Source organism: Neofelis nebulosa, chromosome 3 (genome assembly GCF_028018385.1).
Source record: "Neofelis nebulosa isolate mNeoNeb1 chromosome 3, mNeoNeb1.pri, whole genome shotgun sequence".
Taxonomy (NCBI): Eukaryota; Metazoa; Chordata; class Mammalia; order Carnivora; family Felidae; genus Neofelis; species Neofelis nebulosa.
The window spans coordinates 186,000,421-186,025,290 of record NC_080784.1 but is presented as its reverse complement, the minus strand read 5'-3'; the positions used below and the strand labels follow the sequence as shown (position 1 = coordinate 186,025,290).

Here is a 24,870-nt window from a genome sequence, read left to right as displayed (position 1 = left end):
CCTGTGTCCACTGCAGTGTCCTGCTAACAGGCAGATATTTGTTTTATATATTTGTTGAAGGTGATCACAGAGTTTCTGGTGAATATTTTAAAATAAAGCTTCAAAGTAGGACAATATCAGCATGTGTATGTTTTAGGATTGTGTCTAAAATACAGTTTCTCTCTAGAAAACAATAAGAGAATGAAGACTTCTGGTAAATGGTTTCATAGCAATGGAATTTGTATATTAGCTTTCTCCACTTGGGAGTTGAAAAATGGAAGAAATCTTTGCCAGAATAGGAGGCCAAAAGATGATAAGCACAATTCATCTTTCTTTGCAAGTTCTTGGAATTTGAGTCAGACATACATAGTTCCTGCTCTGAATTGGGTACGATATACTAAACTTAGAAATCATGTTTTGAAATTACAGAAGATAAAGTAGTAACCACCACCCTCCCCCACCCCCCCCACCCCCGCAACCAGGGGATTAAGTACGCCATTGATGGTAGGTTGTCTTTGCACCAGTGTGTGCAGGGGTAAATTGCTAGTGGTGAGGCAGAAAACAGCCTGTGGATTCAGAGAATGGGAAAATTAATTCCTTTTTTCCATTACTCCATTTCCCCAAAACCTCCCACTCCCCACCCGACCTTGCCTTCTCCCAGATTGTTCAGTTCTTCCTACCCTCATCAACAGCATCGCTTGGCTCTTCATCATTATTTTAGTCCGGTTTATTCCCAACCTCCTCTCTCTTCCTCATGCTGCTTCTCCTGTTGAGACTGCAAAGTTTCATGGTGTTGCTTCCTGGCATTTATTTCTTCTTCACAACTATGTCCCTTTACTTTAGTTACCAGCATGCATGAGAATGACAGCAACTTGTATCCTTTGTCTTTGGTAGATTTTTCCTCCTAACATGTAGTTTAGAAAGAAACTAAACTGTATTCTAGTTTAGTTGGCCTCGAACTGAGAGCAGTGGCCACAGATGGCCCCAACCACATATCTAGGATTAGAAGAAAGAACATTTCATAAATTACTGTTAATTATTAGATATGGTTCCAGGATACTTTTGGTTACTAAAAACAAGTCAAAAACTCTCTTAAGAATGAAGATTAGCTGCTTTGAGAGTGTTTTAAAAAAATGTTTTAGATTATGAAAATAACAAAGTTTTAAAAATCTTTTGTATAAATAACATTGTTAGCATTAGGCACTTTCTCAAGCTAATTTATAGTACTTTGAAAAACATTGCCATTTTGCCTGTTTCTGGAATCTGGGATATCTATTAAAAGAATACTTTAGAACCCTATCTCAAGCATGAACCTAACTGAAGTGGAATATACTAGGTCAGTAATTGTCATGAAAATTGGGGAATATCTTGCTTGTGAAAAAAAAAAGAAATCAGTTTATCTTGTAATATTGAACTGCTAGGCGATTATGGGGAGACTAGTGCGTAGGTGAGCCAGAAATGTGCACACATCCCAAACCTGTTGCTTAAATGAGGGGTACGGTTTTCATTATGGAGACCTTATCAGCCGTGTGGCCAGGTTCTTACACATCAGAGCGAGTGAACTGCAAATAAAATAATGGCAGCTTTAGATGACGCCCACAAGTCGTCAGGTGTTGCTTTAACAACCATCACATCAGCATATACTCTTTAAAAATAATGACTGGAAATGTACGACTTTGGAAAATAGCGATCGGAAAGGACAGCTGCCTTCTTCCACTCCCCCACCCTGCCCGCCCCTCGCTCACACGCTTGCGCTGTGTGATTATTTGTTATAAGGAATCCTGGGGAGGAACTCTTGGGGTGGTCGTTAGGACAAAGTATGTTTTCAGAGCATTTACTTTGGTGGAGTGCTTTTGTGTTTCTTTACAACAATGGGAGGACCAAGGTGATTAAAAATGTGCTGCAAGTGCTGATAGTAGCAGCTAAGCGGCTAGATTAATCAAGTCTGCATGAAATTTACCTTTGTGAAAATTCCTTTTTGGTTAAAATTCCTGTGGACAAAGTAATCTGTGAGTGGGAAATTGTGGCCTGGGGCAGGGACAAGGCAGGTACAGGTGGTGACTTGGAGCAGGTAAAATCCTTTGGAAACATTGACTTTTGAAATAAAAGCTGTGGCTCCAGCCGCCGAGAACCAGTTTTCAATGCCACTCTCTCTACCCCTGCAAGTCACACTGTGTTTTGTTGACCCCTGTATCCCCTGCCCCCAGACAGTGACTAGTCATAGCAGGTACTTAGTAAATACTTGTTAAGTGAACGAACTTTTGGTAATAGAGGTTATTAACATGCACTTGACCTGTCATGGCAGGACAGACCATTTCTTATGTGCCAACTTCTTAATTTACAAACGGAGAGAATGAGTGGATATATAAGGAAGTAATCACATTTTGAAATGATTTTAATTTCTTCAGTTTTATCGTCACTGAACTCTGAGTTAGAATTTGTATTAAAGACCGAGAAAATCTTGAGCACATAATAGCTAGTATTTAAGGAGTGTTGGACTTACAAAATGCCCCCTCCACCTCTCCAGGTTGTTACAATTAACGTTTGTATTTTACAGTGCGGAGACTGAAGCCCTCGACTAACTGTGAAAGGGCTAGAGTGGTTTTTTGTTAGAAAGACCAGGACTTTGGGGGAACAAGTCTTGGAAATAGTTTATACAATAATTCAACAGATTTTTCTCACAATGGTAGATCTCCAAGTGTGAGGTTTTTTTTTTTTTTTAATAGGGAAAGAATGATTGTGATCTATGCTCGTATCCCACAGAAGAAAAGCTCTGTATTTGAACTAAAACATTTCCATATTTGGGATTGACCAGATTTAGTTTGTTAGGAGGTGGACAATTGCCCTTTTATGGCCGCGAGACACTCCATTACTGCTTTATTTCTCTTCGGCTTGGTGGCTCTGACACTTCCTCAGGCAATCCTTTTCTCTTCTTTTTCACTGCTCTGTTGCATCCCAGTGTTCTCTGTATCCTTTCTTCTCTTCCTACCCCACAACCTCCTCTCTGTTTTACATGCAGCCTTAACAAACAGGAATGTTTGCTCTGCAGTCTTCCTGTTTAAAATAATGTGTGAACAGTGCTTTTGAGTGAGAGAACTGGGCAGACCAAGTGAGAGAAAGGAGGATGTTATAAAAATAGTATAAAATGTAGGTCCTAGCAAGTTGTCCAGAAGTCAAAAGTGTTGACCCCAGGACAAGTAGTATTCCTCTGTCAGATTAAAAGATTTGTTGAGTATAATGACCAGACTGGTCGGATTAATTCTTGAGGAATACTGGAACCAAACCAAGGCATTGAGGGATAACCAGGAAAAAAAAAAATCAACAATTAGAACTGTGACTCCCCTTTAACTTTGATTTTCATTCCAAAGTTCAAATTTATACTTAGAATTAAGGATCTAATTTTAGTCTTAAACTTTCCTTCATACCTAGGAACCACCATCATTTAAAAAGCCCAGAAAGTTGGGGCGCCTGGGTGGCGCAGTCGGTTAAGCGTCCGACTTCAGCCAGGTCATGATCTCGCGGTCCGTGAGTTCGAGCCCCGCGTCAGGCTCTGGGCTGATGGCTCGGAGCCCGGAGCCTGTTTCCGCTTCTGTGTCTCCCTCTCTCTCTGCCCCTCCCCCGTTCATGCTCTGTCTCTCTCTGTCCCAAAAATAAATTAAAAAAAAAAAAGTAAAAAGCCCAGAAAGTTAAGGGCGCCTGGGTGGCTCAGTCGGTTGGGTGTCCCGACTTCGGCTCAGGTCATGATTTTGTGGTTTGTGGGTTTGAACCCCATGTCAGGCTCTGCGCTGACAGCTCAGAGCCTGGAGCCTGCTTTGGATTTTGTGTCTCCCTTTGTCTTTGCCCTTACCCTCCTCGCTCACTTGCTCTCTCTCTCAAAAATAAACAAACGTTAAGAAGAAAAAAGCCCAGGAAGTTAATTTGTCAGTTGCATCAATATTATTGGCTTATACATAATGGATCTTATATTAGTATTTGATTATTGAAACTACAATGAAAAATTGCCTGGGTGAAATTGCTGGAGACCTATACCTGGTATATGTAAGTTTTCCTATCAGTTAGATTCCTCAAAACTGTGTAAAGGAACATGGACTTCTAAGTACCTTGTTTCAGGAGTATTGTTTATAGCCCCATTTAGATCTTGATAAGAATCTATCAAAAACATGGATTAATACTTTTTTGAAGATGTCAACATGGCTCATTAAGGAACATTGGTATTGTTGAGCAAGTAATAATAGTAAACTATAGCAGGACATTCTCCTTAGGAAAAGTAGATAGTTTAATTAAGATGAGGAAATTAGTCATCGTTTTAGGTTTTTGGACTTGGTAAAATAGTTCCTTTCTCTCCTTTATAAAACTTGTAAATTTAATAATTGACTTATTTGGGAGACTATAATTTTTTCCTCCAATGTGGAAAATAGTGTTCTAATTTCAGATCAATTTGTTCATGATTATTTTTAATTCAGAATAGTTCATCTAAATAATATTATAGCTTAAGAGCTACTATTCCATAATTTTTTTTGGTTTTGCCACCTTTTTTTCTTTTTTAACATATGACTTGCTATTATTCTGGTTTATTGGGTTAGTGAACACATACTGTCTACAGGCTTATGTTTGAAAACTTGATGTTAACACTATACACACTTGAGCCAACTTTAATGTGAATAATATAAGCTTATAGGTTTGGCCATATTTCTCTTATGCACACTTCTATTTAAAAAAAAAAAAAAAAGGTTGTTCAGCATAAAAGTTATGGCCTAAAAAAATCCACTGTGCCTATCTGATTTATTGAGGAAACAGGTTGGCATTTTTTTTTCTCCTATAGCTCTTTAAAGGCTCTGGATTCCACTAATCCCTACAGCTATTAACACATCAGATTTCCCTGGTTTATTTAACCTAGTGGCATTGTTTCATATTTTCTAGTTTGATTACTACAGCATTTCATTCTTGAGATTCAACAGTTTTTGTTTGCTGAGAAATAGTTCACAGGTTAAAAAATGATTTTTCTGAAACATTAAATTTTCATATGATGGGTGGTTTGTTTAATGAAAAAAGAAAACAGACATTAATTTATCAGTGAATTAGGGAGAAAAAAGTCCTTATTTGGGGAAGATAAAGAAGATAAGCAGTTTAAGGACCAGAGTATGGCTTCCTTATGTATTTATGTGTGGGTCTCATTATCTTGACCTTAGTATGGTCGATGCATAGTCAGAGGTAGGAGAAAGTCCTGCCTTGTGACTTTCTGAGCTCAATTTTCTAAGTTTGAAATAATGCCTACCGGTCAGGGCTATGAATGAGAATTAAGTGACAGCATATATAAGGAGATACATGCTATTTGTTGTTACGTACTTCTCTGTTCTGCTATATGAGGCCAGTTTAGGAAGCTGTGGATAGAAGTAGTAATGAGAGCTTCCTTTAGCCTTGTGGAATCGGGGAATGGATCTATAGAAGATAATTTGAGATACAGTTGGCAGCATTGGTCAATGATTTGTTTATGACAGAAGGAAAGAATGAGAAGAGGTCAGCAAGACTACTACTGTAGAGCAACGACATGTCTTCAGGGAGCATGCAGGTGCAGAAGTCGGTAAAAGGAATGTTAATTAAGTGGCTGCAGTAGAGTTTATCTTTAAGGAAGACCTATCCTCCTGTTTTCTAGTTAGACAGTTTGATGTTGGGCCGTCGACTAGACAGTAAATTCACTCTGACAACACAGCTTTGCAGTTTGCATAATTTAAATTCATAGCACAGCAGAACACTAAGTACATACATACGTGAATGACTCAGATGGCGAGTGAAACCTCTTCCTATTAAAGGTGGTTATTCTCGTTTTCTTTGTTGCTTCCCAGCTTTTGCTCCTGTGTTAGTGCTTCGACACCATCAGTTTCTGATGATCTATACTTTTAATCACTTCATGGTCGTTCCCAGTTCAGAACCTTTCCTTTAGGCTGAGCAGAGGTCCTCAGATGATTCGAGTATTCGGCTGCTTTTCCTACCACCCAGGGCAAAGCAGTTTGCCGTCAGATTGCACTCTCAACTTCTGTGCCGCTGTCTTGCGTATTACCTTTCAGAGTCCTGGGCCTCCTGTGAGGCTTGAGGAAGCAGACACTAGCTGCTGGGTCCGTGTTTTTGATCCTAGCGGTGCATGAAGGCAGCGTGACAAGTTACTGGCTCGGATAGACTTTGGCAGAAAGCCATCTTTTAAGCTTTGAATTGTGGTTAAGACCACTTCTTCAGAGTGGTTTAGGCATTACCACAAATGCAGGTTTATTATATTATGGCCTGTTGTGATTCAGAAGAAATGTATTGTTTTGGGCATTAACACTCAACGCTGAAAGGCATTTCCTTATTCATGCAATGGTATTATAAAAAACATTTTGGAAGTCTCTTTCCCATTCTGATCATATGAATTTTGATCATTTTATTATTTTTGTTTATTAAAATTCTCCATTTTAATTCAGTGTCCTATGATTGGCATCGTTCATTATGCCCTCAGGAACAGGATTCTTTGAAACTGCTTAACTCCTTTATAAACCCGAGTCCTAGCCTTACCTTTATTCATTAGACCTTATTCTGGCTACCCTATCCATAAATGTTCTGGTCCGTGTTTTTTCAAGGAAAATAAAAGGCGGATGCACTGCTGAATTCAGATACTTGAGAATACCAAACTGTGTTACAGATTTGGCTATGTAAGAAATTGGCCAAACATGGTTTGATGGAAGTTGGGCTGGTACTGTGTTTGTATAATTTCTATCACCATAAAAAAGAAGAATGTAAAACCTCTTTGTTTACTGAAGATGTTTGTGTAGATTCTTGGTTCCTTTCAACTCAGAAGAAAATGTACTTTGCAGAATTATGATCGATAGTGTAAATAGTAAAGTCATAAGACACAGTTCCCACTACAATTGTAACATTTTTCCTTGTGCGAGGAAAATGTAAGAGTAAATGTCAAATTTATGACATACATTTGTGGGCACACACGTGTCTGTATCCATATGTGTGTGGTAGCCAAGGTGTGGCTCCTCTGGCAATTGTCTTTAGATTTACTGAATTTTATGTATTGATAGCTTTAAACAGCATTTTTTTCACTTTCTAGTATTCGAAGAAAATTTTACCCTTTACCTTTAAGATTTAGTCAGTAGCTGAAGCATTGGGAGGGTAAAGAAGGTTTCCTTTTTGGTTTTTTGTGGACCCCTCACTGAAGCAAACCACATCTGTGCTTGTATCGTAGAAAGTTTTAGGATCAGTTACTGCACTTTACAATTCTAGCATAAAATTCATATCCCTGGCCCCGTGTTCGCATGTTAGCTAAATTCCATCTTAATGCAGAGTATATGGAAAACCATGAACATTATACTTTAGCTCTGGTTTTTTTGTTGGTTTGTTTTTAATGTTTTATTAATTTTGAGAGGGACAGAGACCGAGTGCGAGCGGGGGAGGGGCAGAGAGAGAGGGAGACACAGAATCCGAAGCAGGCTCTAGGCTCCCGGCTCCCAGCTCCCAGCTGTCAGCATGGGAGCCTGGGGCTTGAACTCAGGAACCATGAGATCATGACCTGAGCCAAAGTCCGACACTTTAACTGAGCCACCCAGGTGCCTGGGCAAGGTAGTTTTCTGAGCTAATTTCCGCATCTGCATAATGAGGATAATAGCACCTACCTTATAGGACTGATAAGTGTATGCAGTTGAGATAGGCAGGCACAGCACTAGCCTTATGCCAGCCCTCTAGTAGCTGCTGTTACAGTGTAGTCTGTATGGATAGGGACAGTGTGTCTTGTTTGTTGCCACATGTTCCAAGTCTAGTGCAGTGCTTAACACACAATAGGCACTTAAATGTGTGTTAAATGATTAAGATAAAAATAACCAGAATATAGGAAAACAAACCATTTTCTGTCTCTTTCCTTTTCTCAGTTTTAGATTAGATAGGCAAAGGAAGCCAGTTTTAAGATTAATAATGGGAACATTTTAATCCTAGTACATATTCAGCATTTTTTCCATGACATTTCATAGTTAGTGATTTTTTAAAAATACGTAATCTTGTGGCAGATGATTTGCCACAGATGATCCTGATATTTTGCCTACTAAATAGGAGAGAAGATTGTGGGAATATCTGATCTACAATTTGGATGGAGAGGGAGGAAGACCAATTTTGTTAGGACTTATATGCCTGTTGACATGATATTTAACTTTTCTTAATATGAAATATATCATCCTGGAATGGTGTAGCCCAGGACTAGAAAATCACTGCCTTATAAAATTTTGATGTTAAAATAAAATTTGAAGGCAATAGGAATGAATTCCAGGAAAGAACTCTTTCTCTCCACCACCCCCCCCCAACCAGCCATTCATTCAAAAAACAATTAAGAAAAATATGCATAATACCCACATACACACATATGTATTTCTAAATTAATGTCATAAACCTACAGAAACAAAGCACACAAATTGTAAACGTACAGTAAAGTGAATCTTCACAAAGTGAATATACATGTGTGACCATCACACGCATGAAGCAAGAATGTTACCAGCTCCCTGGAAGCCCTTCTTGTTGCCCCTTCTGGTCTCTCTGCTACTCTCCCACAGGTAACCCATATCCCGATGAACACTGCACATTAGTGTGGCTTGTTTTTGAATTTCCTATAAACAGATTTATATAATTTTGTGCCTTTTTGATTCTGGCTTCTTTTGCTCGCGATCAGCATATCACATACATGGTGATAGTTTGTTCCCTTTGGTTACTGAATAGCGCTCTATTGTATGATTATTCCTTAATTTATCTGATCCTTGACACTGGTCTTTTGGGTTGTTTCTAGTTCTGGCTTATGTCTGATGCTACAGATGTTCTTGTACATGTCTTTTGGTATCCATTTATACACATAATGTGGGGAGAGTATTTTTACTACTTTGGAATTTCATCGGCAATAATAATCTCAAGTCAGCAAGCAATGTATTTTAAACTGTTGTCAATGGGCTAGCGGTTATCACTACGTTCTCAGGTGTACTTGCCTTAAGGAAGAGTCACAGGCCTCCATGTCCTGCCTAATTGCATGATACTGCTTCTCAGGCTTTTCTGTTGCATAGGCTGAGTCAGGACTAAGTAGGGAGACACCCACTGAACCTAACTTTGAAAGGGAAACATGCTTTTTCTACTCCTCCCATTTCCTCCCGTGTGATGGGACCTATGTGATGTATGATGCTTGGCCTGTCTCCCCATACCAGGTGTGTGGAACATTTTATTTTTAGAGCGTTAGGACTCAATATAGAGTGTGGCTTTAAAATTTCAAGTTCTTTTGGCTTAATAGTTGTGTGGGTTTTTTTCACTGAAAATTACTTATTTTTCCATAACTTATTCTTTGGAGGCAGGAACTTCTGCTGTAACCATTTTTCTCATATCCTTTCCTACTAAAAATCTCCTTGGCCCTTTGTACTGTAGGGTAAGCTTCCATCTCAGAAATCATTGATGGCCACTTCTTGGGGTTCTGACCTATCTCAGTGTCAGACGTTTCTTGTTCACTTGTCCGAGGCAGTGGTTAACAGGTAACTGGAGCCCTTCCCAGACAGATGTTTTATACACTAAATGTTGCATGTATTTGCAAGAGTAGAACCCATGAAGAACAGGCGGGAAAAAAATCCCATTGTGGATGGTTATACTGTTATGGCCTTCTAAATTTTCTGTAGGGAGAAAAATGTCTTTTGCTGCCTTCTTTTTTCTTTTCAACCCCTCCCTCCCTCCCTTCCTTCCTTTTTTTTTTTTTTTTTTTTTTGACTCACTAAGGTTAGAATATTTAAGGATGAGAAAAAAGTTAATACCTCTTCTGATTAATAATCAGATTTATTTCTTCCTGCAAAGAAATTCCAAGTGGCTGCTTAGCCTTTAAAGAACTGACAACCTTAACATCTCTGACAGAAAATTTGTAGGGAGGAAAAAAATCTTCACTGCTTGTAACTTGAGGTGGGCATGAAAAATAAGAGGGGACATGCGTGGGAGAAAACTTTGTGACTTCATCTCATATATAAGCCAGTTGTCCATGATCACTTGTGGATTTTCTATGAAAGGTGTTTAGTCCTAAACAGTTTTTGATGGGTTACTTGTGTGCTGTCTGGGCTGCCCTTCCTTGGAAGGTATAAATTCTAGGGCAAACCTCTCTTTCTCCTTTCGTATCTTTGCCTTGATGGTGGTAGGAACCGTTTGTGTGTGTGTCTGTGTACATGTGGATACACATGTGCTACTTCTATTTATATGTTCATATACTCCTCATTTGTTTGTTTTGGCACCTGCTTGTTGGTGTTTAAGTTACTGTGCAGCTGCTGATACTTGACCTGGTAGTAACTTAGGACCCCTCAAAGCTGAGCCCTTATCTCTCTCTGAGCTGTAGTTTAAGGCAAAACTAAATGTGTTTTTGTGTGTGGTAAATTATATATGACGACATAAAATGTATCATTTTAACCATTTTTAAATGTACAGTTCAGTTGCATTAAGTACCTTTACGTTATCGTACAACTATCTCCATCCATCTCCAAAGCTTTTTATCTTACCAAACTGAAACTCTGTACTCTCTCTGCTCCCTGACCCCTATCGCCAGCCCCAGCTCCTGGCAACCAGCATTCTACTTTTCTGGCTCTGTGAATGTGGCCACTCTAGGTACCTCATATAAGTGCAATCCTAGAACGTGTGCCCTTTCGTGTCTGGCTTATTTCTCTCAGCATAAAGTTTTCAAGGTTCATCCACGTCGTAGCATGTGTCAGAATTTCCTTTTTAAGGCAGAATAATATTATATGTGTATACCACATTTGTTCATTTCTTCATTCATTAGTAGGCATTTGGGTTGTTTCCACCTTTGGGCTGTTGTCAATAATGCTGCTGTGAGCAATGGTGCACAAGTATCTGTTTGAGTCCCTGCTTTCACTTCTTTTGGGTTTACACCCAGACTTGAATTTGATTGGTCATGTAGTAACTGTATGTATAATTTTTGGAGGAGCCACCACACTGCTTTCTATAGTGGCCGCACCATTTTACATTCCCACAGTAAGGTACAGAGGTTTTAATTTTCCCATATCCTCACCAACACTTGTTATTTTCTGTTATTTTTGATAATCACCATCCTAATGGGTGTGAAGCGGTATTTCTTTATGGTTTTGATTTGCATTTTCCTATTGACCAGTGATGTTGAGTATCTTTTCACGTGCTTATTTGCCATTTGTTTATCTTCTCGGACAAATATATCTCTTCAAGTCTTTTTCCTATTTTTTTCTCCTGTACCTATTTTTAAATCAGGTTTTTTGTTGTTGAGTTAGAGGAGTTTTTTATATATTCTGGATGTTAATCCCTATGAGATACATGGTTAATTACATGTATTTCTAAAACAATATAAATGTGTATTTGGTTTGAAGGGTCTATTTCAGTTTTACCATATTTGTTAGAGTAAATATCATTGAGTAATCCAGCCTTGAAGGAGTAGTGGTGTTTTACTGAGTGCTTATTCGTACCAGGTACTCTTTAGGTGCTATACATAGATCAACATTTTAAATTCTCGTGAGACTCATGGAAGTACTGTTATCTGTGTTTTCAGCTGAGGAAAATGAGACATAGAATTTAAGTAACTTCCACTTGTGGCATTAAATCTGGGATTTGAATTTAAGCAATGCAGCTCTGGGGTCCATGTACTTACCACAGCACTTGTCTACCATTCCCACGTGTGATACTCTGTGTTCTCATCAGGTGACACTTTGCACCTCTTGAACGCGGCCTTAAAAGGCAGTTCATAAGGTCAAGTGAGGCATCTGAAGGAGTTCTTAACAAAAATTAAGCAGATAGCTAAGATTGGAACCTATTTAAAGCTCTTTAAGTTGCATTGTATTTCCCTTTGTGGAGGTATATGTTTTCCTTAAGGGTGTGAATTTCTTTATTTGAATTGGACATATGTTTTTCTAAAGTAGCTTTCCCAGGGAAATTTGCTGAGACTGTTTTTTGAGCAAATTCTTAACTCCTATGCCTTTATCTATTTTTACTTTAAGCTACCTGTGTTGTACCCTTGGTGTGTGAGTTGATTTCTAGAGAATGTAATTTTATTTTGCTGTTTACCGAAACCAGACTTAATTAGTAAAGAATAAGGCACCTGTTAAATTGTATAACACATTCTAGAACAAATTGGAATTCTTGCTGCTGCCTGTAATTATCACAAATAATTGTGTATAAGGTGTATGTATTTTTTTATACGTGCACTTGGGAGAGATGAAAATGTAGATCTTATTTTCTCATTCAAAATGAATGCTGCTAACTGGTTTGCTTTTTTTTTAAATTTTATTTATTTACTTATTTTTTTATTTAATGTCTTTATTTTTGAGACACAGAGAGACACAGAGCATGAGCAGGGGAGGGGCAGAGAGAGAAGGGGACACAGAATCCAAAGCAGGCTCCAGGCTGTGAAGCTGTCAGCACAGAGCCTGACATGGGGCTCAGACTCATCGACTGTGAGATCATGACTTTAGCTGAAATCGGATGCTTAACTGACTGAGCCACCCAGGCGCCCCTAACTGGTTTGCTTTTTTAGGTATATATGGCCGTGACTGGGAGGTGATATATAATCAGAAAGTGATTCCTAATTGTACACATGACATTTACTTTTTTTGTCGTTGTTAATACAAACGATGCTTTATTCATCATGTTTCTTCGTATGCATATTTTTCCACAGTCACAAATTGTCTACCTATATAATAAATTTCTTGAATTATTAATAGACGTTGTTAAAATGTGTTCCAAAAAGATTGCACAAATTTAAACTCCCGACAGTGTGTGAGATTTGTTTGTCCACTTGTGCACTAGCACAGAGTATTAGCAAAACTTTACATCTATAAGCGAATCTTGCATAATTGTCAAGAGAACATAAAAGCTATATCAGGAAGCTGGCCATAGTCTTTTATATGACACCTCCCCTGAATGTTTTTTGATAGGTTTGTCACCACCAGTTTCTGTGGCAAAGCAGGGTCAGGCCAGCAACTTGATCGAGAGATTAGTGTTTCTCAGAGTGTGCCCTTTTTATTCTGATACAATTTCAGTTTACAGAAGAATTACAAAAATACTACAAGGAAAATGCCAGGTATCTCAAGTGTTAACATTTCACCACATTTGCTTTATTCTTCTGTATGTCTACACACACACGCACGCACGCACACAATTTATTTTCTGTAGACCATTTGAAGGTAAGAAGTAGACAACTTTCCTTTAGTTTCCCTAAATATTGTGGTGGTTGTTTCTAATAAAAATAAGAACAGTCCCTTACATAACCCCTGTACAATTATCACAACTAGGATGTTAAGATTGATATAATCCTGTTCTCCACTCTGCTAGCTCTATTCAGATTTTGTCAGTTGTCTGAATAATGTCCTTTATAGCAGAAGTAAATTCTGGATAGTATGTTGCACTCAGTTATCATGTGTCTTTAGTCTCTTTTAATCTGGCCAGTTCCTCAGTTTTTTATCTTTCATAACCTTGATGCTTTTTATTTTATTTTATTTTTAAAATTTTTAATGTTATTTATTTATTTTTGAGACAGAGACGGAGCATGAACAGGGGAGGGGCAGAGGGAAGGGGAGACACAGATTCTGAAGCAGGCTCCAGGCTCTGAGCTGTCAGCACAGAGCCCGACGCAGGGCTCGAACTCACAAACCTCGAGATCATGACCTGAGCCGAAGTCGGGTGCTTAACCGACTGAGCTACCCAGGTGCCCCCAATTTTTTTTTATTTTTTTTTAATTTTTTTTAATTTTTTTTTTAATGGTAACCTTGATGCTTTTAAGAGTATAGTTCAGATACTGGGCACCTGGGTGGCTCAGTCGGTTAAGCATCTGACTTTGGCTCAGGTCATGATCTCACGGTTCATGAGTTTGAGCCCCATGTCTGGCTGTGTGCCGACAGCTCAGAGCCTGGAACCTGCCTCGGATTCTGTGTCCTCCTCTCTCTGCCCCTCCGCCCGCTCACACTCTTTGTCTCTCAAAAATAAATATTGAAAAAAATTTTTTTGAGTAATTAAAGTATAGCTCGGTTATTTTGTTGACTAATCCATGCTTTAGGTTTAAATTGTCTCGTGTTCAGCTTCAGTTTCTACATTTTTTTTGTCAGTAACATCACAGAAGTGATAATGTACTCTACTTAATGCATTATATTAGGAAGCATTGTCAGTTTGTCCCATTCAGTCTTTTGATATGTGAAATTAGCATAGTTTGCCCAGTGTCCAGTTGCCCCCTCTTCTAGAAGCCATAGATTTTAAGATGCATACTTTTCATATAAGATCTCATCTGCAGTGTTAATGGATGCCAGTGTTCTCGCAACTCAGTTATGCTATCTGGATAGTAAGGCTTATGGCTCTTGCAGATTTAACCCGGGAAAGCCCTTCCCCAGGTAATGGATTTTTGGAAAGGCACCCCCTTATCCCAGTAATAATATTGGAAATATCTAAGAAGGCAGATACTGAGAATAGCTGGAGATGATGGTCTCAGTCACCCTTCAGTTATGTCTTTCCGCTTTTCCTGTTGCTTTTCACAAACTGCTACCACATTGTTACAAAGATAACTTTGATATTTTTCTTTTATTGTAAAGAAAAGGTAGAATAAAAATTAAAGAAACCGTGCTTTTCAGATGTTCTACCAGTACAGGGAATTGGGGGAAGCACGTTTCTCCACCTGATGGGGCCAGCTGCAAGCATGGCTTGTCTTTGAAATCTACCCCATAGGATATTTGTTCTCATAGAAACACATTTAATACATGTGATGGCCAGGAGGGCACGTGGTGCCAAGGACCACTGGTTGCACCTCAACAGGTTTTGAGCAGTATTGTTACCAAATGTGATTCTTGAGGGAAGAGCAAGTTCAAAACTAGAAATTAAAGTAGAACAAAGGCAGACATGTTTTGCTCAAAGTTGTGTGACTTAATAGGCTGTTTTCTGCCACGGACAGAGAATGGATGAGCTTTTTACAGTAGAGATAAATTACATATTTATTTTTTAAAAAATTTCAATTGGTTAAATATTAATCTCCAGTTCTATCCAATAGGTACAATATGTAGTTTCTAAAATTTTACTTTTGTTAATTACATAGAAGAACATCTTTGCATATATTTCACTGTCCATGTGTCCTAATAGCATATACGTTCCATAAAGACATAGATTTGTTCACTGATGTATTCTATATATCTATACTTGATTTCGACTACGTGAATGAATGAATCTGGAGGCAAGGACAGAATGTTATATGTAGCCTTTTCTAATTAGCCTCTTACATTTTTTTGTGAGTAAATTATCAAACAGCTTCCTAGTATATTTTGCTTTCTTTTCATATTATACATTATCATAAAATAGAATAATAATGTGTATTACCTATTTGTTTCCTTCTGATGGCATGGCCAGGTGTGCATTCTTGAGGATATGAGTCAACATTACTAATTTTTCCTCAATCAAGTGCTATTTTATTTCACTGTCTTAAATCATGGGAATCCCAATACTTTCCAACTGTATAAAATTAATATGCTGTTTACAGCAAATTTGGTATAAAATTTAGTTTATGAGTTTGGATTGTTCATGCTTTCTTTTCTACTTATTTCCTGCAAATACTACACCAATGTTTCTTGCCTTTATTTTATTCTCATTTCTGTTAAAGCAGAAAATTTGTGAAATACAGTAAAATAGAGGCAGTTGCTTTTAGTTCCACAACCCAGGGGCACAAGAGTTTCCCAAAGACTTGAGCTTGTTTTCCAGCCACATCTGTTTTTAAAACTGATGTTCTAATATTGTTACTCTAGATAACATCAGGTTTTGGGGACTTTTTGTAGCAATGTGTTACGATCAAGTCATGATCTCATGGTTCATGGGTTCGAGCCCTGCATCAGGCTCTGTGTTTCCCTCTCTCTCTGCCTCTCTTTGTCTCTCTCTCAAAAATAAATAAACATTAAAAAAAAGCCAGAATCATAACTTTTCCCCTTAGATATATAAGCAGATTATTATATATTATTACATTTAGTCAGAACTACATTTTATATAATACAGCATGCATATAATTTGAGAAACTTCTTGCCGATGAGATATCGACAATCTATACTATCAAAAAGATAATTGGATAGCAGTGATTCTTTGTCACAATGAAGAATTAATTCCGTATTTTATAAAATTAAAAGCATCCTTAGAGTACTTAGGGATTTAGATTATTTTTTATTGTTAAATACACCATACACCTATTATGAAAAGCATTTTACATGAGAGTGGTCTAAACTTGGTTGGTCCAACTTATTTCTGGTTCACTTGTTAACACAGATCATGTGAATAGACACCTTGTTTTTATTTTTTTATTTTTTATTTTTGACACCTTGTTTTTAAAATAGATTGCAAATAAAGATAAAAGTTTATGCCTATCTTACCATTCCCTATTATAAGAGTGAGAGATAGAGTTTAATCTTTAAATTATAATCAGTCTATGAGAAATTGATAATGGACTGTAGTCATTTCTGCTGAAAGGTGAATATTTTGATTGCATGATATAAATATTGCATCATGAATTTTTTTGAGTCATTCATGTTTAAAAATGGACCTTCTTTTCTGCAGTAGATAATTCTTGAAGTTGTATATATTGTATATCAGATTAGTAGTGAAAATTACAGGATCCATAATGCACCTTATTATGTAACTTGACATTTTAAAATATGTGGACCTATAAATTTTATTAAATAATTAGGATTTAGTTCAGCTGCAAGCTTCAGAATACTTCACTGTGAACCTAGTAAATGCTTTCATGACTTTTCTTTAAAAAACCCATTTTCTTATTCTTCCCCTATTGCAGTAAATACAGTAACCATTAGTTTTAATGAGATAGTGTGATGGCGTATGCATTAAAGAAAGGACTGGGATTGCTTGCAACAGTTAATGGAGGTGCTTTATTATCTACTGAAGAAGCAATTTAATTTTATTAACAGATTCCTCACCTTAGGATGGTGCCTAGATAGAATGTTGCTAAATTTTGAAGTGCTGTTCCAAGCTCAACATGCAAACTTGCTGAGTTCTTTGCTCATGTTTTCTGTAGGGGCAGGAGGGATTCTGCATGAGAATGTTGTGTAATTGTTGATTTCATCCAAGGGGTATTTCCAAAAAGGAATAGAGACAGATATTTTAATTAACACTTAGTTGTTAATCTAATTTTGAAAGCATTTCAGAGCACCGAGAAACAAAATTTATGTTTCAATTGTGAGTACAGTGGATCTCTTACTCGTCCTGTAATAAAGCTGTGTCAGATCCAAAAGGGTGCCTGATGGTTGGAATATTAGTATGGAATGCTGGTATGAAGGGTACCATGTCATGATCTCCATTGGAAAGTTTTATTTATTTCGTTAGCTGTGTCTCTGTAAAATTTTCAGCATTTTAACCACCTCACTTTGCTTGTCTTTATAAAGTGCAACTGTGCTCTTTCTTACATATACAGTATATGCAAAGAAATATTTTAAAGGCTGTCTTAAACTTCTTGGTTTTTGTAAACTATATCTAACATAGTAAGGCAGTTTAATGGTACGTGTAATCAGTTTGAAAAATTCAACAAAGTCTTCCGTTTGGAAAAAGATTCAGGAGTAGATTTTCAGCTTTAATTCCAGAACTGAAATTTACAGATGAGCCAGTAGTTCAGTGAGTGTTTGTTGTTATTGTTTTTTGTTTTTCAGTAGTTCAGTGGTTTAGAACCTGTGGTCTTCAGTGGCCCTGCTGATGTTGCTGCTAAAACATTGTGTTTTGTTTCTTGGTTTTTAAAATTGAATATCCTGCAGGGTAAAATCAAAGAAATAATAAGTAATTCTTCCAACAGAAACTTAGATTGTTTACTCATATTTGTGTACTATTTGAGTTAGAATACTATTTCAGTATTTCAGGGTTAACAAAAAAGAAACTTCAGAAACTTAGATTGTTTACTCATATTTGTGTACTATTTGAGTTAGAATACTATTTCAGTATTTCAGGGTTAACAAAAATGTAGCCACAGATACCCATTGTTTATAAATCCTGAGTTCATAAACAATGTCATATAGCATTAAATTACACAACAAAATGTACTACCATCAGATGCTAAGGCTTTTATCATCAAAGTTAATACTTTTGTGGGACATGAAGTACAATAGAGAACTCTTAAGTCAAATTAGGCTTTGCAACCTGTAACTGATTATGAGCAAGTCACTTAGCCTGTTTGTAACTTCAGTCTGCTTGAAAACAATTCTATTGGTCCATTTTGAAGTGTTGTGCTTCCACCATCTCTTAGAGAACCTCGCAGTGGAAATAGGTCATCACATAGAAGTTCGTTTCTTCTTCCTCTATACTTATTTATTCTTATTAACATCACGCTTAGTTCCTTATTTCATAATTTTGGCTTGCCAATTTATAACAAAAGTGTAGTAATAATGACTAACATTTGTTGAGCACTTACTGCATACCAGGCACTGTTTTATGTGTTTCTAAATATTAACATATTTAATCCCTTCAACACCTCTTTGAGGTAAATGTAGTCACGGTGCCCTCCACATGTGAGGAAACTAAGGTTTGGAGAGTCCGGTAACTTCAGAGTTACACAATAGGAAAATACTAAATCATGGATTTGAACTCAGCTAATTTTACTCTAGAGAGTTTTTCTTAACCTCCATGCTGTATTCTAATTACAGCCTAAATTGTGCTTTCTTGACCCTTGCTCAAGCTTTTCTCCTTGCCCTCTTATAACCAGTTGAAATGCTTTTGTTTGTCCACTGAGCCTATTTCTTTCTGAAGGGCCATGTACTATAAGTTTCTTGAGTAGTAACATCTAGGTTTGTTTGTTTTTTTTTTTAATTTTGTTTGCATATAATTGACACAGTGTTACATTAGTTTCCTGTATAGCATAGTGATTCAACTTTTCTCTGTGTTCTGCTGTGCTCACCATAAGTGTAGTTACATTCTGACACCATACAACACTATTACAGTGTTGTTGACTATATTCCCTATGTTGTGCCTTTTATTCCTGTGACTTACTCATTCTATAACTGAAAGCCTATGTCTCCTGCTCCCTCTTACCCGTTTTGCCCACCGCCCACTCCCTTCCCTCTGGCAGCCATGAGTTTATTCTCTATATTTATAAGTCTGATTCTGATTTTTTATTTTTTTAACTTCACATATGAATGAAATCATGGGGTATTTGTCTTTTTCAATCTGACTTACTTCACATAGTGTAATACCCTCTAGGTTCATCCATGTTTTCTCAAATGGCAAGATCTCCCCCGCCCTTTTTTTAATGTCTTCATGATATTCTCTGTGTGTGTGTGTGTGTGTGTGTGTGTGTACCCACCATATTTTCCTTATCCATTTGTCTATCAATGGTCCTTAGGTTGCTTTGATATCTTGGCTCTTGTAAATAATGCTGCAAATAAACACAAGGGACATATATCATTTTGAATTCGTGTTTTAATTTTCTTTGGTTAAGTACTCAGTAGTGGAATTACTGGGTCATAAGGTATTTCTGTTTTTAATTTTTGAGGAACCTCTATACTGTTTTCCACAGTGACTGTACCAATTTACATTCCTACCAGCAGTGCGCAGGGTTCCTTTTTCTCCATATCCTCGCCAACACTTGTTATCTTTTGTGTTGTTTACTTTAGCCATTCTTACAGGTGTTCAGGTGCTGTCTCGTGGCCTTGATTTGCATTTCCCTCATGATTAATGATGTTGAGCATCTTCTCATGTGTCTGTTGGCCATTTTTATGTCTGGAAAAATATCTATTCAGGTCCTCTGCCCATTTTTAATCAGATTATTTTGGGTGTTGAGTTGTAGAAGTTCTTTATGTATTTTAGATATTAAGTCCTTATTAGATATATCATTTGCAAATATTTTCACCCATTCAGTAAGTTGCCTTTTTGTTTTGTTGATGGTTTCTTTCACTGTGCAAAAGAATTTTATTTTGGTGTGGTCATAATAGTTTATTTTTGCTTTTGTGTTTCCCTTGTCTTAGGAGACCTACCTAGAAAAATATTGCTGTGGCCACTGTCAGAGACGTTACTACCTACTTCTCTTTTAGGATTTTTATGCCTTCAGGTTTCCCATTTATGTCTTTAATCCATTTTGAGTTTATTTTTGTATATATTGTTAAAAAGTAGTGTAGTTTCGTTCTTTTGCATGTACTAGCCCAGCTTTCCCAGCACCACTTACTGAAGAGACCCTTTTCTCCATTGAATATTCTTGTTTTCTTTGTCATAGATTAATTGACCATATAAACACGGGTTTATTTCAGGGTTTTCTGTTCCATTGATTTATGTGTCTGTTTTTGTGCCAGTACCATACTGTTTTGATTACTACAGCTTTGTGTAGTATATCTTGAAATTTGGAATTGTGAGACCCTTAGCTTTGTTCTCCTTTTTCAAGATAACTTTGGCTATTCTTGGTCTTTTATGGTTCCATACAAACTTTGGTATTATTTGTCAACAGCTGGGTTTAAATTTCAACTCTGCCTGCCAGTTAACTTACTTAGTGGGCAAGTTGCTTTCTGCATTTTTTAAATGGGCCAATATGTGCTTTACAGAATTGTTTTATATTAATTAAAAAGAGTAATGTATAAAATATGTATAGCAAAGTGCCTGGCACATGACAGACACTGGTAAACTCTATGCCACCTCTTGGGCTGTGAGGATTTTTCTGAGTGCTGCAGATTGTGTGAGACTGGGTGTCTTTGGTTAGTTGTGGGGGTTTTTTGCAAGGTGTCTCTAGGAGGTATTGGTCACACTCCTCTGATCATTGTGCTACATGCTCAGAGTAGGTATGTAAGGCATACTTAGGGTGTGTTGTTTTTGTTTAGAAACCATTTTTAAAGTATGTATTTTGTTATTTCTGGGTAAGGATGGTTGCTAGAGGACGTTCCTTTGTGCTGTTCTTAGTAGAGTTGAAGTATACGTCGCAAAGGAGATTTCATGGTGCCTAAAAAGCTTCCTGTGGAATAACAGCCTATATATATTTATTTATTTTTCTTATTTTTTCCAGAAAATTTGGTGAGCGGCCTCCACCTAAACGACTCACTAGGTAAGCATTATATTAGTCTTTCACCCAAACATTAAATGAAAATACCAGATCCTGTCATCTTAAAAATAATATTAGGTGCTCTTGAAGTGATTCAGATACTGGTATCTAGATCGTAAGCTTCTTCCCATCCTTCCCTACGTCCTCCCCCCACCTTCCACCCCCCAAAACCAGGCTAATTGGGTATAGTTCAAAGGGGAAAAATGAAACCTTTTAAGAAGTAATCTTGAGTATGATATAGTGAACATAACAAAGGCAACAATGTAAAGATAGCTTCCGATATCCGGCCAATCTAGCTGCATTTAGCTAATCATAATTCATTGATTACAAGTGAAACTTGAAAGATAAATGCTTTAAAAAAATTTAAAGAAATATAAGATTTTAACCATTTTAAGGAGACTATAAATACTACATTGTGTTCTAATTATGCGAATTAATTTTACAATATACGTTTTATTACAAATGTTAAGGTTGAAAGGATTAGTCTTAAATGATTTAAAATTGTTTCAATCAGCATTTGTAGATAAAAAAGATACCTGTTGCACAGTTACAGCCCTAGAGTTAATGCTAATCCTGCATTGTTAGTATCTTTCAAGAATATTATATGCATGTATAAGCATATCATTGTCATTTCTTCTTTTTCTTTTCTTAAGTCTGGCATCATACTCTACCATCGTTCTGGACCTTGTAACTCCACCTAACTGTACATCTTCTACCTTGTTCTCTTTCATATCTCCGTAGTCTTTTATTGCCTTCACACTGCTCCTTCTTTAATATTTCACATTGATGGCCATTTGGGTTATTTCCACATTATTGTTATTATTAAAAAAAATGCTGTACTCAAAGAATGATGGAGACAGGCTGCGAGGACACAGAAAGGGAGCCAGTTGAAATAGGTTCTCCTTAGCCAAATCATGAGCACTTTAATCTTCAAAATAAATAATGATAGTAATAGAACCCACAGAATAAAATATAGTTTAAAAGTCTACACTGAGTTAAAGAAATGACTCTGTAGTGGAGGCTAGGAATTTTTCTTATAGCAGAATTCCATCTAATAAATGTAGAAGGAATGATGGAACTAGGAAATCACACTTTGGCAACCACTACAGTAATAATTGTTTCAGGCAGAAAAACTATCGGTTTAAAGTTTGATGAGAAACAAACATTTACTTAGTCTCTAAGTGTATCCTCACAAAGTATGTATTAATTATAAAGGGAACAAAAGGAGCATGACAGTGAAGAAACTTGGCAGATATCACCTTAATGAAGTGATTGAAATTTAACATCACTAGTAGTGGACAAATAAACATCATGTGCATCCTCAGGAGGATGACATCATGTCACTTTTGTGATGTTCCTGCCAAAAATGCACAAGCTACGTCTAAGCCTGAGGAAACAGACACAAATGAGGAACATTCTATAAAGTAAACAACATTTACTCTTCAGACTTATCAAGACGACGAAAAACAAAGACTGAGGAAGAGCAGACTAGTGGAGACCAAAAAAATCATGACAACTAAATTCACCTAAATTCTGGACCAGGAAAAAAATTGTCTTTTGTTTTAAAGCTGGAGTTAGCAAACTTTTTTATGATGGGCCAGATAATAAACATATTAGACTTAGCCACACTGAGGCTGTTGTGACTTCTCATCTCTTCTTACATCCCCAAATCAGCCATAGATATCAATATATAAATGAATGGAATGTCTGTATTTGAGCTCAAATTAATTTAGAAAAATTGGTGGCTGTTCTGATTTGGTCCAAGGGCATTAGTTTCTCAACACTGCCTTCCATACTCCAAATAAAGGACATTTGTGGGACAGTTGGCAACATTTGAATAAAATCTGTATATACAAGTATTGTATCAGTGATAATTGCATTATGCTTGTATATGGGCATGTCTTTGTTTTGGGGAAATGAACACTGAAGTATTTGGGTTCAGGGGCTGTATATCTACAATGAGCTCTTAAATTGTTTAAAAACATAATATGCAAATATGGCAAAATACTGATATTTGGGGAGCCTGGAGGAAAGGGGACTAGTACAGTTCTTTGCCTACTTTGCCACTTTCCTAGAAGTCTGAAATTACTTAAATTAGAAAGTTTTTTTTTTTTTCTCTAAAGACATATACAATTACTTGTTTGTATATACCAGGAAAAAATTCGAAGCAGAATTTTTTAATTCACATTTATGGACATTTTGAAATTTATAGTTTAATAGATTATTTTATTTTATTACCAGTAGTAATAGATTGCAATGACTCCTAACCATAGAATATATTTTGGTGAATAAATCACTTGCTTTTAATGGGGATACCTCTGTAAAAATAGCAGTCACTGTGATGGTAATAAATATCATAAGGAAATTTCCCTTTCCTTAAATATATACAATAATATAATTAGGCCCCGTTTACTTTATCATGATTTTCCGTTTACTCTTTAAGCGGTTTTCCCTGTTTGGAAAATTTTTGTAAGCTTTTAAGCCTTCTGCTTTTGGCCAAAATGGAGTAACAGGGACTGGAATTACTCCAAACTGAAACATCTGAAAAAACTGAAAAAACCTGGACAAAATATATTAAAACAATGTTTTTCAAGATACCAGATGGCAGGCAAGAAAGGACAGTGAGCCTTGAGAGACAGGAGACCCGTGAGGTGAGCTCCACAGTTGCCCCAACTTAGTACCTAGAGAGTTTCTAGGACATGATGTAGGGAGAAGGAATCCAGGTGTGGAGCCTAGGAAGCACCTGGAACCAAGGAGATGGAGCTGGGAATCCGGGGGTCCACGGTGGCTAGAGTTCCCAGGCAGAGAGCTGGAGAGGAAAGAGCTATGTAGTTCCAGAGATCTGCAGAAGGTCCCTTCTTATCTTCAGCTGAGTATCGATCAACACACAAGTGTGAGGAAACTACCTAAGGCTGGGGGATAAAAATCAAGCTAAAGATTTAGAGGGGAAAAACATCCTGAAGCTCATACTACAAACTTGCCTGTTCCCACTAGCTAAAGTGGAAAAATATAATTCATGATGCATCTACTACAGTACTGCAGAGCAGGATTTTCCTTCAATAATGGTGCAAAATTTGGCCAACACCAAATGCTGCTGATTTTACTGTTAGGTAAAAGTTTTGTTAAAAAACTCAAAAACAAGATTGAAAGGATCAGATTCTTTCCAAGTAAGTTAAATATATACCAAGACAAAGGTCAAGAATATTTACAGGAATAGAAAAGTATCAAATACTCAGAAGTCAGATTTATTGTATCTTAACATATAATTAAAATACACGAGTCATACAAAAAAGCAGGAAAATATCCATAATGAGGGAAAAATTCAGTCAATTAAAACCAACCCAGCAGTGACAACATCTGATGGAATTAGACAAAGACATTAAAGCAGTTATTGTATTTGTCTTCTATGTGTTCAGTGTGCTAAGACCAGGAGTTTGAGATTTTTTTTTTGTTAAAGGATCAGGTGGTAAACATTTTAGTTTTTGTGGCCCATGTATCCTCTGTTACAACTACTCAGCTCTTTTGTAAAAAAATAGCCACAGACGATGTGTAAACAAATGGGCATGTCTGTATGCTGGAGTACAATTTTCTGTCGCAAAGAGGGGGTGCATCAGATTTGGTTTATGATTGTAATTGCAGATCCCTGAGCTAGAGAAGAGATTAAACAAGTTAAATAGAGGACATGGAAGATTTTAAAAGGTATCTAAATCAGATTTCATAGAGAGGAAAATTACAATATTTAAGATGAAGAAATACAGTTGATGGGATTAATTATAGGTACATACTGCTGAAGAAGAGACTAATGAACTTGAAGACATAACAATAGAAAGTATCCAAAATGAAGAACA

The 24,870-nt window shown here is 36.9% G+C and overlaps 1 protein-coding gene and 1 long non-coding RNA gene across 12 annotated transcripts in view; one reads left to right on the top strand and one right to left on the bottom strand.

The window, feature by feature from the left end:
- Positions 1-24,870, top strand: part of RBPJ (recombination signal binding protein for immunoglobulin kappa J region) — a 221,373-nt gene that overhangs the window by 157,744 nt on the left and 38,759 nt on the right. For all 11 annotated transcript variants that reach the window (XM_058722911.1, XM_058722914.1, XM_058722921.1 and 8 more), the window contains one exon: positions 20,987-21,025. In XM_058722911.1, the coding sequence (XP_058578894.1) occupies positions 20,987-21,025 (39 nt within the window). The remainder of the gene's footprint in view (positions 1-20,986; positions 21,026-24,870) is intronic.
- Positions 17,567-24,870, bottom strand: part of LOC131507733 (uncharacterized) — a 41,853-nt gene continuing 34,549 nt past the window's right edge. Inside the window, exons 2-3 of the long non-coding RNA XR_009259665.1 lie at positions 19,304-19,375; positions 17,567-17,759 (exon numbers count right to left, since the gene is read on the bottom strand). This is a non-coding gene — a long non-coding RNA (uncharacterized LOC131507733). The remainder of the gene's footprint in view (positions 17,760-19,303; positions 19,376-24,870) is intronic.